Source organism: Balaenoptera acutorostrata, chromosome 14, assembly GCF_949987535.1.
Source record: "Balaenoptera acutorostrata chromosome 14, mBalAcu1.1, whole genome shotgun sequence".
In the NCBI taxonomy this organism is placed as follows: domain Eukaryota; kingdom Metazoa; phylum Chordata; class Mammalia; order Artiodactyla; family Balaenopteridae; genus Balaenoptera; species Balaenoptera acutorostrata.
In genome coordinates, this window is record NC_080077.1 from 84,291,343 (window position 1) to 84,306,887 (window position 15,545).

The 15,545-nt window shown below is 38.9% G+C and overlaps 1 protein-coding gene across 43 annotated transcripts in view; it reads right to left on the bottom strand.

Annotated features, from left to right (window-relative positions):
* Positions 1-1,308: 1,308 nt before the first annotated feature.
* RIMS1 (regulating synaptic membrane exocytosis 1) overlaps positions 1,309-15,545 on the bottom strand; it is a 465,974-nt gene continuing 451,737 nt past the window's right edge. For 40 of the 43 annotated variants that reach the window (XM_057527863.1, XM_057527869.1, XM_007166655.3 and 37 more), the window contains 5 exons: positions 11,705-11,843; positions 9,129-9,241; positions 5,658-5,759; positions 4,878-5,017; positions 1,309-3,633 (listed from right to left, as the gene is read on the bottom strand). In XM_057527863.1, coding sequence (XP_057383846.1) covers positions 3,415-3,633; positions 4,878-5,017; positions 5,658-5,759; positions 9,129-9,241; positions 11,705-11,843 — 713 coding nt within the window. In that variant the 3' untranslated portion in view covers positions 1,309-3,414. The remainder of the gene's footprint in view (positions 3,634-4,877; positions 5,018-5,657; positions 5,760-9,128; positions 9,242-11,704; positions 11,844-15,545) is intronic. The other 3 variants (XM_057527872.1, XM_028168826.2, XM_057527873.1) reach the window with 1 other exon arrangement.

Here is a 15,545-nt window from a genome sequence, read left to right on the forward strand (position 1 = left end):
GATCACAACAGTTATTTTACAGCAATGCAACATGAAATCAGTGATCACAAAGTGTTGTGAGGATGATGGTGATGAAATATATGAAACCGTGCAGGATCCTAGGCACAAAAGCCTTTCCGGGTACACAAGCCTTCCTGTGTCCCCCATTTCTTGATTACAGGAAATAGGCTTCATTCAGCCTCCAGAACCTTCCCTGAGTTCCAACGGGCAGGTTCAAACAGTTGCTAATCAGGGAAGGGAGGGCATGCAGAGACACGGGAGGAGTAGTCAGGAAACAATAGTGCAACCTTGGGGCAGGGTCCTGGTTCCCCTCAAGGGATACACATAGCAATGTCTTTGGGCTGTTTTGCAGATACCAAAACCCCCAACAGATGGGAGAACTTAACAGCATGCTGCCCATAAGCGCGTAGTCCCCAGACCAGTTGGAACCAGAAGGTTAATGATGCCGACTCCCGATTACCTCACCACCAACCAATCAAAAGAATGTTCATGAGCTGATCATGCCCTGCTCCTTGACCACTCACTACCCACTCCAGGGCAGGACACACAGTTTTGAGGGCATTAGCACACTGTGGCCCCCTTTGCCTGGCAAAGCAATAAAGCTATTCTTTCCTCTTTCACTCAAAACTCTGTCTCTGAGATTTAATTAGGTGTAGGTATACAGAGGCCAGGTTTAGCATCATATATGAATGCATTTTGGGGGAAGAAAAAAAATATCATGAAATTAAATTAAGAAAGCCAATAATTTTTCTTTAACATACTACTTTTGGAGACTCATCTATTATCTTTGAAGATATATTTTTTTCCCTAAGATTCTGTTGAAGACGATTTAATGAATTGCTTGGTTGGTTAGGTTGACCAACTCTAACGCAAAGTTCTACAAATCGGTCAGGGGTCCAGAAGGAACCGACGGAAAGAGGAACCAGACACTTCCACAAGAGATGCAGGAATTAATATTTTTGACATGTTGCATCGTACTTGAAATGATTCGGCAATTGGACAACAGCACACTTAAACAGCAGCAGGAAAACAACCTTCCATTTGATTCTTACTGAGATTTATTGTTTTTAATAATGCCACTTTTCAGAAGTATAGTCATGTGCTCACTTAGGCTGACAAAGTGAAAACTTGTACGTGATGCAAAGTACCCTTTGGGCCGGAGATTAAGACACAAATTGTGCGGTGACAAGTCAAGTGCCCCCAGCAGGTGACAAACCCCACCTCCCTTCCTGTGATCTGGCTCCCATCTTGCCCCATAGAACCCACAATGAATATCTGGCAAAACACAGAACACAGATGGCTGTCAACTGACATGAAAAGTAAATTTTATTAAACATGTTTACATACATGAGTTGGAAGTTCATTTAAAAGCACAGGGGAGTGTTAAGACAAGTGGTCAAAATAGAAAGATACTACCCAATTAGAATCAGTTGATTGTTGGCCACTAAGACAGAACGGAATCTAGTAGAAGTACACCAATGCTTCAGTCCTTCCTGCTCAGCATGGTGACCAGTGGTCAATCTGTGCCCTGGGAACGATGGGCAGGTCGTTCTGGCGTGTGTAAATAATAAATAATTCACTTGGTGCAGGCAGTATGTCTATGGATTAAAATCTATGTGTACACAGTGTCTACATGTGTTACAGCCCCACAGGAGGAATCTACACCAAAATATTTATTAGAAGGAATTTGGTCCATACTACATCACGTTTTCCAGAGGGTAAAAAATAAAGTCCATCTATAGACATTTCACCCCTGACTCACAGGCTGAGTCTGGCTGAAACCTGCAAAATGTCTATAACAAAAAATGGATGGCTTAGATTTCTTGGTTATTTCAGTAGAGTAATTAACAAGCAAACTGTACAAGTACATGCAACATACAAGCTGGCCTATGTGGAACTAACATACATTATTAAATAACCTTTTGTTTCTTTTCTTTGCTTTCTCTTTCTTTATTTTCTTTTTCTTTTTCTTTTTTTTTTTTTTACAAAACGTGCATGCAGCTTTGAACAGTTCCAAGTCATGCTGCTCTATCTGTGAAATCACAAAAGTGGAGGGACCCATAAAAGGAGGGAGAAGATCTCAATGCACCTGCAGAGCCTGCAGTTGGTAGCACATATACAGAAGGTCACAAGGGAATTCAAGGCCGAGAAAAACTCAGATGAAGAAAATGCAAATTGAAATTGGACTTTGTTTCATTTCCCGCCCCCCAGAAGTAAGATACTCTGCAGTAAAAAAAATCAAGCTTTGTGCTTGCATCAATCTCAAAGAAATGTAAATTAAAATTGGATAAAAAACATTAGTTTAGTGCAGAATATTTTGACGGGAATTTCCAGTGGGATATTAACAGCCCACACCTTGCTCTTTCCAGAACAGGTGGTGTGTCTACACGGAGGCATGGCTGAGGAGCTGGGGCATTGCTCAAAGTGTCTGAGGCTCAAATCCATTTCTAGTCACCATTTTGGGAAGTCAAACATATGGTTTGTACACATGAGCGTATACTTGTTTTGCTTTTTTTTTTTTTTTGGATGTCAGGAAGGAAAAGGCATTACCAGGAGTGTTTCCAAGGTACCATGATGCTGTCAGTTTAGTTCCCAGCACTAGCTGCAGACTCGGTTCTGTAAAAGTATTCCATGCAAAACAGTGGAAAACATAAATTAATGTTTTAGAATGCAAACAGATACGCGCTTCACTCAAAAAAAGTGATTCTGTGGTTATTTGTTTTTGGAAGATAACTTTTTGTTTTCTGGGTAAGACCATAAGACCTGGAAGGATTATAAAGCGAAAGTGAGTGAAACCCTGCATTGGCCTCATCTTGTCTTGTTGTACACACTCTGCGGAGATGCTACAGAGACTGCTTCAGCCCTTTTTTTTTTGGTGCTTTTGGAAAAAGAAAGGAAGGGTCTCTGTAAATATCACGAGGCCTGTCATGCCACAGCCAAAAACGAGTGGAAATAACAAATACAGTGAAAACCAAACCGAAACAAAACAAATCAAGAAACCGAAATCAACAAACAACACACAAAGAAACAAAACTTGTCAACCCCAGGGAAATATCACTGCTTGCGGTTTGTGCAAAAAACAGGTAAAATACAGCTTTTCACAGAGTGAGAGTTTCCAGTTCAATTTGGGATGTGTGTGTGTGTGTGTGTGTGTGTGTGTGTGAATTTGTAGTTTCCCCTCTCTCATTTGTCAGAAGCATCAGTGATTCTCACTAGCACATTAACTTCCTGTATTTGACAACTGCCTTGTTCTGTCATGTGAAGCCAGGTTTTAAACAACGATAGGGACATATTATTGAAACACGACTACCGGCAAAACACAAGTTGATTGTCTGTCTCCAACCATTCTTTCGATCATGAAATATCTGGTTCAGATTATTATCCTGAAGGTAGAGTCTTACTGGTGTGAGTTCATTAGGACCGGATGCAGGGGGGCCCGGTGGAACTTTCCAGAGATGACTGGGAAGCCCGGCGGGTCAGGGGGGTGAGCGTGGGTTCAACCAGTGATGACGGGGGGAACAGCTTGTACCAGCCGATGACCATGCTGGAAAGATCCAGTTCCTCCAACAAGATCTGGGCCACGCCCATGAAGCATTTGTGGTCCATCCTGCCGTAGTCTCCCCAGACAATCACCTGCAGAGACAGACAACCGCAGTAAAGCCTGAGCTTCTCTCCTTCATGTGTGAACAGTTGAAAACAAACTATTCTGTAAAAGTGAGCCAGTGAGGGAAGCGGGGGAAATGAATATAACTAAGACCAAGGAGGTATAATAATAAAAAGGTACTATCCTTCAGGTACTCCGAGAGACACTTCACCAGGATTTTTAGATGTGATGGAACGAAAATCACGTTTCCCTAGTCAATGAGGGTATTGTCTACATAAACCATGTTAAAAATAAATACACACGTTTATGTATATATAAATTCAAAACCATCTTTAGCAACTACGATCTAGTAAGCAAAGTGCAGGGCCACAGAGATATACAAACGAAAATGTGTGCAAGCTAGGAGGGCGAAACAACCCAACTCCCTGTACCACGGCGTGTGTGGATGGTGCAGTATGTACAAAGGATGAGAATATTCATTAAATTTCTTTTATATTATAGACTTGTTAGTGAACGGGCAAGTTGAACAATAATTGTAAGCTGTCCTTGAGGACTTGCGTGACAATTTTGACTTGATCAGGTTAATAAGTCAGTGAGCTCACTGACAATTATCACCTTCTGTCTCCTTTTGGTGTCAGGTAAGATTTCCATTACACTTGTGCCAGGTTCTGTTTCCAACCCTTTAATCCCCAGGGGAGGTTCCCAAATGAACTCACTCAACTGCTTTACACAGGCAGGGATGGTGAATCTTGCCTTTTCAGTTTACTGAATAACCTTGCCAAATTATTTAATCCCTGTGATCCTCAGACATAATCTTTAAAATGGGAATAATCGTGGTCAAAACATTTAGAAAAGGAGGCACTTAACAATGCACCTGACATTCAACCCGTCCTGAATGTTTGCTGGTCCTTTCCTTTCTTCCTCTTTGAATCCCATGTCTGGCTCAATAAACTAGTATTAGCATTGGTTGCCCTGATTATCTATCCATCTATCAATTATCTATCTATCTATCATCTATTTATCTATCTAGGAGAGGAAATGGGTGGGAAATAGAGCAGAAGTAAAAGGAGAGGATGGAGAGAAGGAAGAAAAGGAGAGTGAAAATTAAAATCTTGTTTTCCATTAGAACCAAAAGATATTTTGATGCTATATATTACGTATATTGTAAATGAACAATTTGGACTTTATTCTCTTCCTGTTGGACCACCTCTTCAATGTTGATATGGATAATGGGCCTGTTACAGTGTAAAAAGTCAAACCAGCTATTACTGACCTGAAGGACTTTACCCTGTGGACTTTCGTCAAAAACCAGGGACTGTTGATACAAGGGGTCAAGGGTCTTTCGTGCAATTCTTGTCTTCTTTTTGGCTATGCAGGCCCCGTTCTCCAAAAGATACACTTTGACGTATGGAGCTGAACAAAGGTAACATTAACAGATAAGAAGTTAATCCTTCAAGTTAAATTGTTTTTATTAGAGAATGCTTCCTTAGACAAATAAAGATGCTTGTTAAAAGTTTCCCATTGATTATTTAAACCATTTAAAATTTTCAGTGCTCCATAAATTCTATCCCTTAAAACCCATATGTTACCACTAACGCCATTTTCCTCTTTTGAAGTAAATGCATGCAAAGTTATCATAAGATTCTGACTGACTTGGTTTATGGCTGGCAATACGAAACAGGTTTATATCTTAAAGCTCATTTTATATCTAAAAGCTCATCCTTTTTGTGATTAAAACAGAATTTTTATCCTGCGTTTATAAATGGGCAGAAAAAAAATAACCGACACAGCTAAGAAGCCATCATAACTAAACTTTGTCTTAATACAACAAGACTCTTCCTAATGCTTCCTGACAGAATAATTGTGCAAGGAAAACACAGATCCACTTTTGTGATCCGCTTTTCTTTGATCCACAATCAAAGAACATAGAAAAGCTGTCTTGTTAGTCAATCAGATAATGCAAAATAGAGCATGTGAAATTCAAATGCAGCAAATGTTTTGAGTTTTTGCCCATGTAAGACTCTCTTGTCCAAACAGTAACACCGCTCCTTACCAGGCGTGGATTTGGAACCAGGCTTTTGCGTGAGGCTTCGTGCTCTAATCACTTCAACTTCTAATTGGCCCTTTTTATCCTCCATTCCAATTTGTATATCACCTGTGAGTGGAGGAAGCAAAATGTTTCAGCTTCTTTGCAGTCACATGCAGTTAAAAAAATAGAGGTCCATAAGAGACTCCAAATTATGATCTTCATGATCTTCATAAATAACTAATATTTTGAGCTCCCCTACCCCATTTTCTTTCCCTACCTCCAAATCAGGTTTTGAAATGTTTCTCTTCATTTTTCCGGTGCTAATCTAACTTACGAGAGTCTCATACTAGTTTATAAATTACTTAACTGCAACAATACTGAAGTATTTAAGTGATTCTTGTACTCTAATAAGATTTCTTATCCTTTATGTCATCTATTATATAATACTTCTTAATAAAAAGTACAATTATCTGTGTTTCCATTATCTAGAGAAAACCTCCATTAATGTTTTGGTAAATATCCTAGCAATTTCACAAGTTCATTCATTCTTTCCTCCTTCTTCCCTTCCTTTCCTCCCTCCCTTCCTTCCTTCCTTCTTTCCTTATTTCTCTCTCTATCACTATTTATATCTATGTATCAATCTATCCATCTCTATCTCTCTAACTATATGTGTATCTATCTATCTATCCATCATGACCATACATCCTCAATTTATTGACTGTATGAATCACTGAATAGGCATGTCATTACATATTTAACCAGATCCCTCTGGATGGAAATACAGGTTATCTACATTGCTGTCATCATAAACAGCATTAGAATGAACAGCTTTATAAAGAATTTTTGCACCCTTGGTCAATTATTTCTTGAGCATAAATTCCCAGATTTTCAATTGTTAGGTCTAATTGAATGGACATTTAAAAATGCCATGTGTGTTGCCAACATCCTTCAGAAAGGTTGTGCCAGTTTGTACTGTGACCAGAAGAATCTGTCTTTCCCATTTCCCACAGCCCACTAATACTGTTATGAGCAACATGCCTACTTTTTGCCAATCTGACATTCAAAAAGTTATAATTAGCATTTCTTTGATTATTAGGGAGGTTGAACATATTTCTAAATATTTTCAGTTTTTATTCCTTCTTTTGTATTGCCTGTTCATGTCCTTTACCTATTTTTATAAGATGCTCAACTTTTTCTGAATGATACGATATTTTATCCCTGAAAATATTAAATATAATTATTTCTAAGTTGTTTTTAGTTGGTTGAATCATTTCTACTTTCTCAGTTGTGAATTCCTTTTACTTGCCTGGTCCATTGATCAATGTTGTGGTTCTGGATTGTTTATTAGTTTATCGTTTATTGTTTATAATAATTCTGTTTCAGACCTTAGCTCCTGGACTCTTGGGTTTTTGTTTTTGTTTTAATCACATACACACATAGTTTAAAGAGTCAAACTGTTCTCTAAGACTTGTTATTAGTATAAAATATTCCCAGCCTTTCTCACAACCTCTTGCCTTCCAAAGGTCACTGTTTTCAAAATTCTCAGTATTTTAACTGATTTATTTTTTACTTTTTGGCATTTGCATCCTAATCTCTAAATACCATACATATATTTTCCTTTTTTTCTTCAGTTTTAGGTATCATTATTGACCCCCAATTTTGCTCTCTCTCACTGCTTCCTACCCCCACCATATACTTGACATTTTCTGTCATCCTCTTCTCCCAATATTAATATTTATATTATGATTAGGCAACATTATTTGTAGCCGAGTGAACTGGAGTACCAGGATTACTTCTCATTTCTTGGACACTCTTCTTTTTCCCTATACCCACTAAGTGTCTTTTAAAAAGCCCTTGCTGACATTTTTATGGATGTATCACCGATTCGACCCCTTACTCTCTCTTGGTTGTTTATCTCTTCCATAAAATCAAGCACATTAGGTATTCTATAGATTTTGTCTTACGAATCTGACATGCTATTGATACAGCTTGGACAGGTTGCTTATAAAGCCCGTTGCAGCTGTTTTATTACATTTTCCTTCCCTACCGTCCTGGGTATCCCACCCATTTCTCTCTTGTGTGGAAGCATTTATTTACTGGAGGTCATATTCCTCTTTTGTAGTTCACAATTTTTACATTCACTTAGTTCATTTTGTTGACGTATATCTTCCAATAGCTTTCTGAGCAATGTTGGGTATAAGGAAAATGTTTTGAGACCATTCCTGTCTGAATATGTATTTATTCTAGCCTCATACTTACTTGATGATTTGACTGGCTATTTTAGTCTTCGTTGGAAATCAATTGTTACTCAGAATTTCGAAGGCAATGCTCATCTTCTGGATTGATTCCAGTATTATTATTGAAGAGTCCAATGAGAAGCAGATTTTTGATAGTCTGCATAAAATTATTTTTCCTCTTAGGAAACTTGTGGGGTGTTCTATCAACCTCTGGTGGTGTAAAATCTCACGATGATGTCTTTGTATTGACCTATTCTCATGCATTTTGCTGACTACTCTATGGGTTCTTTCAAGCTGCAATCTCATGTCCTTCAGGAAACATCTATTTCACATGTTGCATATACTTTTCTCCATTTATCATCTTTTTAAACTTTATATATGGCATATTTTGCTAGTAGAAATTTATCTGGCTTTGGTCTGGAAGTTCTTTCCCACTCCAAGAGTATAGAAACATTAACTTAAGTGATTTTCTGTATTTTCCAGTGTCTTTCTCCACCCCCTGTTTCTCCTTTACAATTGAGTTCAAATTTTTTAAAAATTAATTAATTAATTGTTTTTGGCTGCGTTGGGTCTTCGTTGCTGTGCGCGGGCTTTCTCTAGTTGCGGTGAGTGGGGGCTACTCCTCGTTGCGGTGTGCAGGCTTCTCATTGTGGTGGCTTCTCTTATTGCGGAGCACGGGCTTCAGTAGTTGTGGCTTGCGGGCTCTAGAGCACAGGCTCAGTAGTTGTGGTGCACGGGCTTAGTTGCTCCGCGACATGTGGAATCTTCCCGGACCAGGGCTCGAACCTGTGTCCCCTGCATTGGCAGGCAGATTCTCAACCACTGTGCCACCAGGGAAGCCCCCAAAACATTATTTTTTTAAGTTCTGAAGTAGGGAGGTAATTTCATTAATATTTTTTTGCATAGCTAGACACTTACGCCAATCTCCTTTATTGAATAATCCATCGTTTTTTCCGTGCTATAAAATTCTACCCTTCTCCTACATTTGGATTTACTGTAGACTCTCTGTCTTAAAAGAATTTTGATAATTCAGAGATTAATGACTAACTTTAGTCATCTTGCATATCTCAAGTTAGAAAAATGCATTAGAAATTAGAATAGTCATTTGAAACCAGCAACCCCTGAGCTAAAATGTTGCTTCTCGCTTGTATTACTATTATGCTACTTAATTTTTTTATTATTATTTTTATTATGCTACTTTAAATGATCTTATCAACCATGAAACATCAGTTTTCCTACAGAAAAAAATTATTCTTACCCATTGCAGGGGTGGCGAGGGTTTGGCGGCCAACAAGCTGGGCTGGTCCCAGTCCGTCGAGAAAATCACTGAATTGACTATCCGCTCCTAGTCTCACTCCAGGAAATATTAAGCTATTAGCAAAAGGACAACAATCAAGACATTAGATCTTCTAGAATTCTTTTCATTAGTTTCCATTAGATGACGAGTTCTGATCATGAATCAAACAGTACTTAGGCAATCGGTTTACTTACTGATTCTTTGCATTTCCTCTGAACCAAGCCCATGAAGCTCAGCACTGATGGCGAAAAGATCTAAACGATCAATTTAAGACCTGATGTTGTTACATAATATTGAGCAGAGTTCCCTGTGCTACACAGTAGGTCCTTGTCGGTTATCCATTTTAAATATAGCAGTGTGTACATGTCAATCCCAAACTCCCAGTTATCCCTCCCCCGCTTCCCTCCTGGTAACCATAAGTTCACCTGAAACTAACAACATTGTTAATCAACTATGCTCCAATAAAAAATAAAAAGTTTAAAAAAAGACCTGATGTTCTATTCAGGAGGGCTCAGTTATAGTTTTTAATGTAGTAAGTTTTCCGCACACTTTACAAATACAAATCCCTACATAAATGTATCACTGACGTAAGATACAAGGTGCAAAATTTTATGTCATGAACTAATACATAAATAATTGCTCATCAGCATTAAGTAACATTAACACTAATTGTTAAGAAATGGCTAATAATTTCTTGAATAAATATTATAGTATAGTACAAATTCTTATTTACAAATCAAAATGTTTAATTTCTTCATTTCTGAAAGAATTAAAATTTCATATTACCTGAGATTTTTATTTAATTCAAATGGAAATGAATTGGTTAACGTACATCTATTTCTCACCACACCAGGACTGCCTGAAGCTCCGGGCTACAGGCTCTCCCAGAGCAGTGGCTGTGCTCTTGTTGACTGACATCTCCTGGGTAACAAGAACCAGGCTTGTTACATAGTTGGACTTCAATAAGTATTTTTTGGAATAAACAGGTTTCTATAAGGATTGATTGTTTCCAGTGTGCTTTCACACATATTATTTCTTCACAATCAAAGGAATTAGATAGGGTATTAATTATTATCCCATCCAGAGACTATAAAATAAATCTATGAGAGGTTAAGTGGCTTATTCATGGTGGAGGTAAATATTATTAGGCTTGTTAATTTTTACTTTTTAAAAAAATTTTATTGGAGTAGAGGTGATTTACAATGTTGTGTTAGTTTCAGGTGTACAGCAAAGTGAATCAGCTATACATATACATATATCCACTCTTTTTAAGATTCTTTTCCCATATAGGCCATTACAGAGTATTGAGTAGAGTTCCCTGTGCTATACTGTAGGTTCTTATTAGTTATCTATTCCATATACAGTAGTGTGTATGTGTCAATCCCAATCTAGCTTTGTTAATTTTTATATCCGAAAATAGTGTCTCTAGTTTTCTATTTGCAGATTGCTTCATAATACTTCAGCAAATATTGGTATTTTGTCAGCAAGTTTAACTACATAACATCATGCCTGCTGATTTTTGTTCTTGGCTGTATCTTGTTGGGAGTATGCATATCACTCATTGGAGCAAATAAAGGGATTCACTAGTTTTAGGAATGGGAAAGCATATCATGAACATTAACTTGGCAGAATTTACTTCATTTTCTGAACAGAATAGAAAAATGCCAGGAAAATAAAATAAATTGTTAATATTAGATTGGTAAAAGATATTTGAATGGTAATAAATAATTACGGAAAACTTGTACATGGTCAATTCCCAAGTAACCCACTGTAGGATACTAATTACTTGTTATCTATCACCTTAGTAGAAGTTCAATTTAACCAGAAAAATTCTCAAGCATAGGAAAATGCAGGTTTTGTGCAAGATCTATATGAAATGGTAAAAATCATGTCAAGTAACCAAAACAAAAATCTGGTTGTATTTTTTCAAAATTAATTAGTTTCAGGATTAACTAAAATTCTTTAATCAGAAAAACAATGAAGCAGATAGCTCCTGGGCTCTTTTTCCTAAGGTAAAAATGAATTCGTGATGTTTTAAAAACAAGAAATTTTAAGTTGCTATTATGAGAACGTTAGACTTACAACAACTTAGAGCCCAAAATAGTTTGGAGAAAAGTAGGAATACGGGCACTTAGTTCCACACCTCTAAGTTTTAATTCAGGTTTTGGTAACTGGGCCAGACAATGAATTTACCATAAGAAAGAATCCATTAAATGTGGCATTTCTACAATAAGCATCTGGTCATGGACTATTCTGAGATTTTCTGGATGATAGAAGTCAGTTTATTCACGTTCACCCGTCAATTTCTTCATCCCTTTGAAATGTCTGTGTGACCAGGTGCAAAGGTGTGTCCGTGTGTGTGTGTGTGTGTGTGTGTGTGTGTGTGTGTATCCAGAGAGGTCAGGCTGTTTTCAAGTGGATGGTTGACCTCCTGGCTGTATAAAGAAGCTGCAGGGTCACCCTGGGGGCCTTGCTATCTGCCCTGTGACTACAGGACCCTTGGCCCCGGGCCACGCAGATGTGCAGAGACCACTTACTTTCCCTCGGAGCTGTAACTGTTGATGCTGCCATCCGTAGACTCCCGGCTCGGCTGTCTCACCATCTTTCTCATCTCGGCTGCCATTCCCGTCTCTGTGCTTCTCTGGATGGTGCTTTTTAACTTCTTGTGGCCTGACTCTGACAGGAGAGAGTGAAAGAAACTCTAAGTTTGTTTCAGACGACTCCCCCTGAATATCGATTGATTCTGCAAGTACGATAGTTAATTATGCATATAATTAAAAATCTACGCAGAAAAGTAGTGTCTAAGAGAATACTCTGATTAATTAAATCTCTTTGCCAAAGGATGCTTTGGCCAAGGGGGTAGCAGCGGAAGGTAGACCAGCTGCCTGTATCCCAATGAGCCAAAAATGCAGTCCTTGTATTACTGCTGCTGAAGTTGTCAACTTCAGTGAAAAACTGGATTTTGCACTGAACTGTTCTGTGGAACCTAACAGGTTTCTCCTAATCTGGGATGCTCCAACTGCATAGGGACAAACCTAAATGGATGGACCATGTCCTTTAAAGGAGAAGAGGCACTTGGAACTCAGCGTGAAAAATACCGCTGTGTTGGTACTGCCAGGTATCTGCAATCCTCACAAAGAAAAAAAAAGCAGCACTTTATTTAATGATTTTTGCAACACCGTAACATAGATGATCTCATCTGACGTGACACAGAGGTTACCTATGTAGGCAGAACAGGTACTATCTTAATTCCAGGCTTCCCAGCTATGCATGGCCTTTCGACCCAGCTGTAGCCTTCTGACCGCAGTTTTGGGCTGAGTCTCTTTTTGCACTGTGAATCATACTGGCTGATTATTTCCTTGATAAACTCTAAGTTCAGAGCAACTTTCTTGAGTCCCTTTGAAATGCACTAGCCAGTATACGATTCATAGCAAGGATATGGAATTCTAAAACATTTATTTGATTCGAGCAATGTCGAAAGGTTAGACAAACTGTTAGACTTTTACAACCTGCCATGCTTTTTCTACCTACACATTCTATACGCATTTCTCATTTTCTTTACATTTTATTTTCACATAGTATCATTTAATACCCATGAATAATATATGAAAAATGCTCTATGTACATAACCACATACATAAAATACATACATATGTGTATACACATAACGTTTTCAATCCTCATAAAACCCCTGTGAAGAAGATGCCTAAAAACATTCCTAAATCAACTGTATGAAAACTGAACGTTTTCCTCTCATTTTGGGTCAATGCAACACTTTTGTAAGTTGTCTAATAAAAGATGTCATGGGTTATATCCTATGGACTCAATGTGGAATATTCTCTATATATCAGCCATGCTTAGTAAACTGGAATATGTCACTCCCTTGCTCAAGATCTTCTGATGGTTTATCAATCAAAATTAAAAGAAAGTCCAAACTGTTATCACGACTCCAAAATGCATACGATCGGGTCCCTGGCTGCCTTTCAGACCTTCCCTCCCCCCATCCCACGTGGTCACTGCCCTCCCCTCAATTCTGCTTTCCTTGCATTTACTTGGACACCCCAAGCATGCTGCTTCGGGGCCCTTTGCCCTCAGTCTGTGCTTCTGATTTTCTTGTTTTTTCAGGGCTCTGCTCCAACATCACCTCCGCAGAGAGGCTTTTTCTGACCCTCGTCACTCTTTATCCCCTTGCCACGCTTTATAGTTCTTCATGACGCTGTTCCATCTGCTAGTAAAGCTTTATTGGTTTGTTTGTTGTTGTTTCACCAATTTGAATTTAATTTCTACAAGGAGGGGGACGTGGGGAATATTCCTCACCGTTATCCTTAGTATCTAGAACAGTGGTGTGAATCACAGCTCTCATAAGAAAGTGCATTTTCTCATCCCACTTAACACAATTACAATACAATACAAACAGGTCTATATTCTTTTTAAAGGTTGTACTGTTTCATTGTATGGTTATGTGGCATCACAATTAAACCATCTCTTTGCTGATGAGCATTTGGGATGTTTCCAGTTGTTACAGGAGTTTTTATAGAATAAATTTTTAGAAGTTGAAATGCTAGTGAAAGGGTAGGAATCTGTTTGATCTTATTAACTGTTTCTAACTTGCCGTTTAGAAACCTTGTAGCAATTTGTGCTCCTACCAACCTTCCCGTGGATGTACCCATTTCCTCACCTATGGCTCTGGATTCTTCACCTGTCCTCTTTCTGGTCTCTGTGTTGCCCACTGGACTTGTCATTGTAGAATTTGTACACTTACTCAAGGCAGGAACTTCACCTTTGGCCACTCTGGGTGCTGTTTAGCTTAGTTTGGGTGTTTATTTATGTGTATCCTGTGCCTCCTTCTTAGATGTAGTCCCTGTATGAAGTCACCGTGTAGAGCAATGTTCCATCCCTGCATGCATATTGGCTGCACCCCGCCTGAGGGGAAGGGGCAAGCTCCCAGGGCGTATTACCCAAGTGAGCCAACTAGAATCGTGAAAAATGTTTACCCCAGGCAGCCTGAGGCAATAAACGAGGGTAGAACACCAAATTCTATTGAAAATAATGAGGTTGATAGCTAGAAAAATGAGGGCAAATTTTAAATCTATATGGGGGGGAATACTGAAAACTGGAGAGAAACAGTTAAGAGAATCAGCTGTAAGGGGTTCAGGTTAGAGTATCTGTTCATTCAGTTGTTCATTTATTTACCCATCCATGCATCCATCCATCCAACAAATATTTACTAAGCACCAACCAGGTGTCCCACACTGTTCTAGGTGCTGGGTATATACTGATGAGTAACAAATTTTCTGCCCTCATGGAGCTTACATACGTGTGTGTATACAAGCAAGGCAATGATCACATCAACAAATATATATAAGAGGCCTGGTAATCTGTGCTACAGATAAAAATAGGCAGGAGAAGGGGGATGGAGAGTGTCGGGGACAGAGCAGCAATGGTTTTATTAAAAAGGGGGTCAGGGTCTCATCAAGCATCGGTCTGGAGGACGTGAAGGGACTGGACAGTGGCCCCCATGGCTGGCTTGGTCCTGGTGGCTGTTCTGGGGAGGCTGTGAGTGACGGCGGTCAGGAGGGGCCACTGTCTGGTCAGCAGCCCCCAGTCCTCAGGTTTCCTCTGCAGTGTTTCCGGTGCTGATCCTGATTCCGGCCAGGAGGTTCTGTGTGCCTGGCCATCCAGATGATGGGGAGGGGCTGTCAGAGCCTGGCTTCTCCCGCATTTCCTAACACCTGTTACACGTGGTTGTCATGACATATTTGTTCAATGAATGAAAAGAAAAAATTTAAAAGTGAAGAGTTCTTTACCAATTTGTATTTTTAAGGGCGATATCAAGTTTTCTCAAAGAAAGGTGTATCTACAGGGTGTCCCCAAATCCTTACAGCAGCTTTAAACCTTCATAGCTTTCAAAATGTAAGTGCTACACACTTTGCAAAACCATCATTTAAGAGGTTGGTTATTGAACTTTCTTTTATACTTATTTAATTTGGTGGATTTGAATAATAGTTTTTAATTTTGAAGTTTTTGTTTTAGTCCTTCTGAAGATGGCAATCATGGACCAATATCTCTTGTCTTACTCATGTTAATAAATATTCATCACAAAGAGTTTTGATGCACTAGACAATTGCATAAAGGCCCGGGTAACAGCTGGGTAAACAATTCCAGCCATGAATCTGTCTGATTTATATTCAAAGGGCTCTCTTATTATCCGGAATGTAAGGGTTGGAAGGAACATTGTTTTATAGATGTGGAAACTGTACATTTGGAGAAGTATAATTCATGCAACAAATATCTGTCCAGCACTTGCACTGGTCCTTGCCTTTTCTGGATGCTGGTGATACAGCAGTGAGCACAACCGACACGAGCCTCTGCCTGATG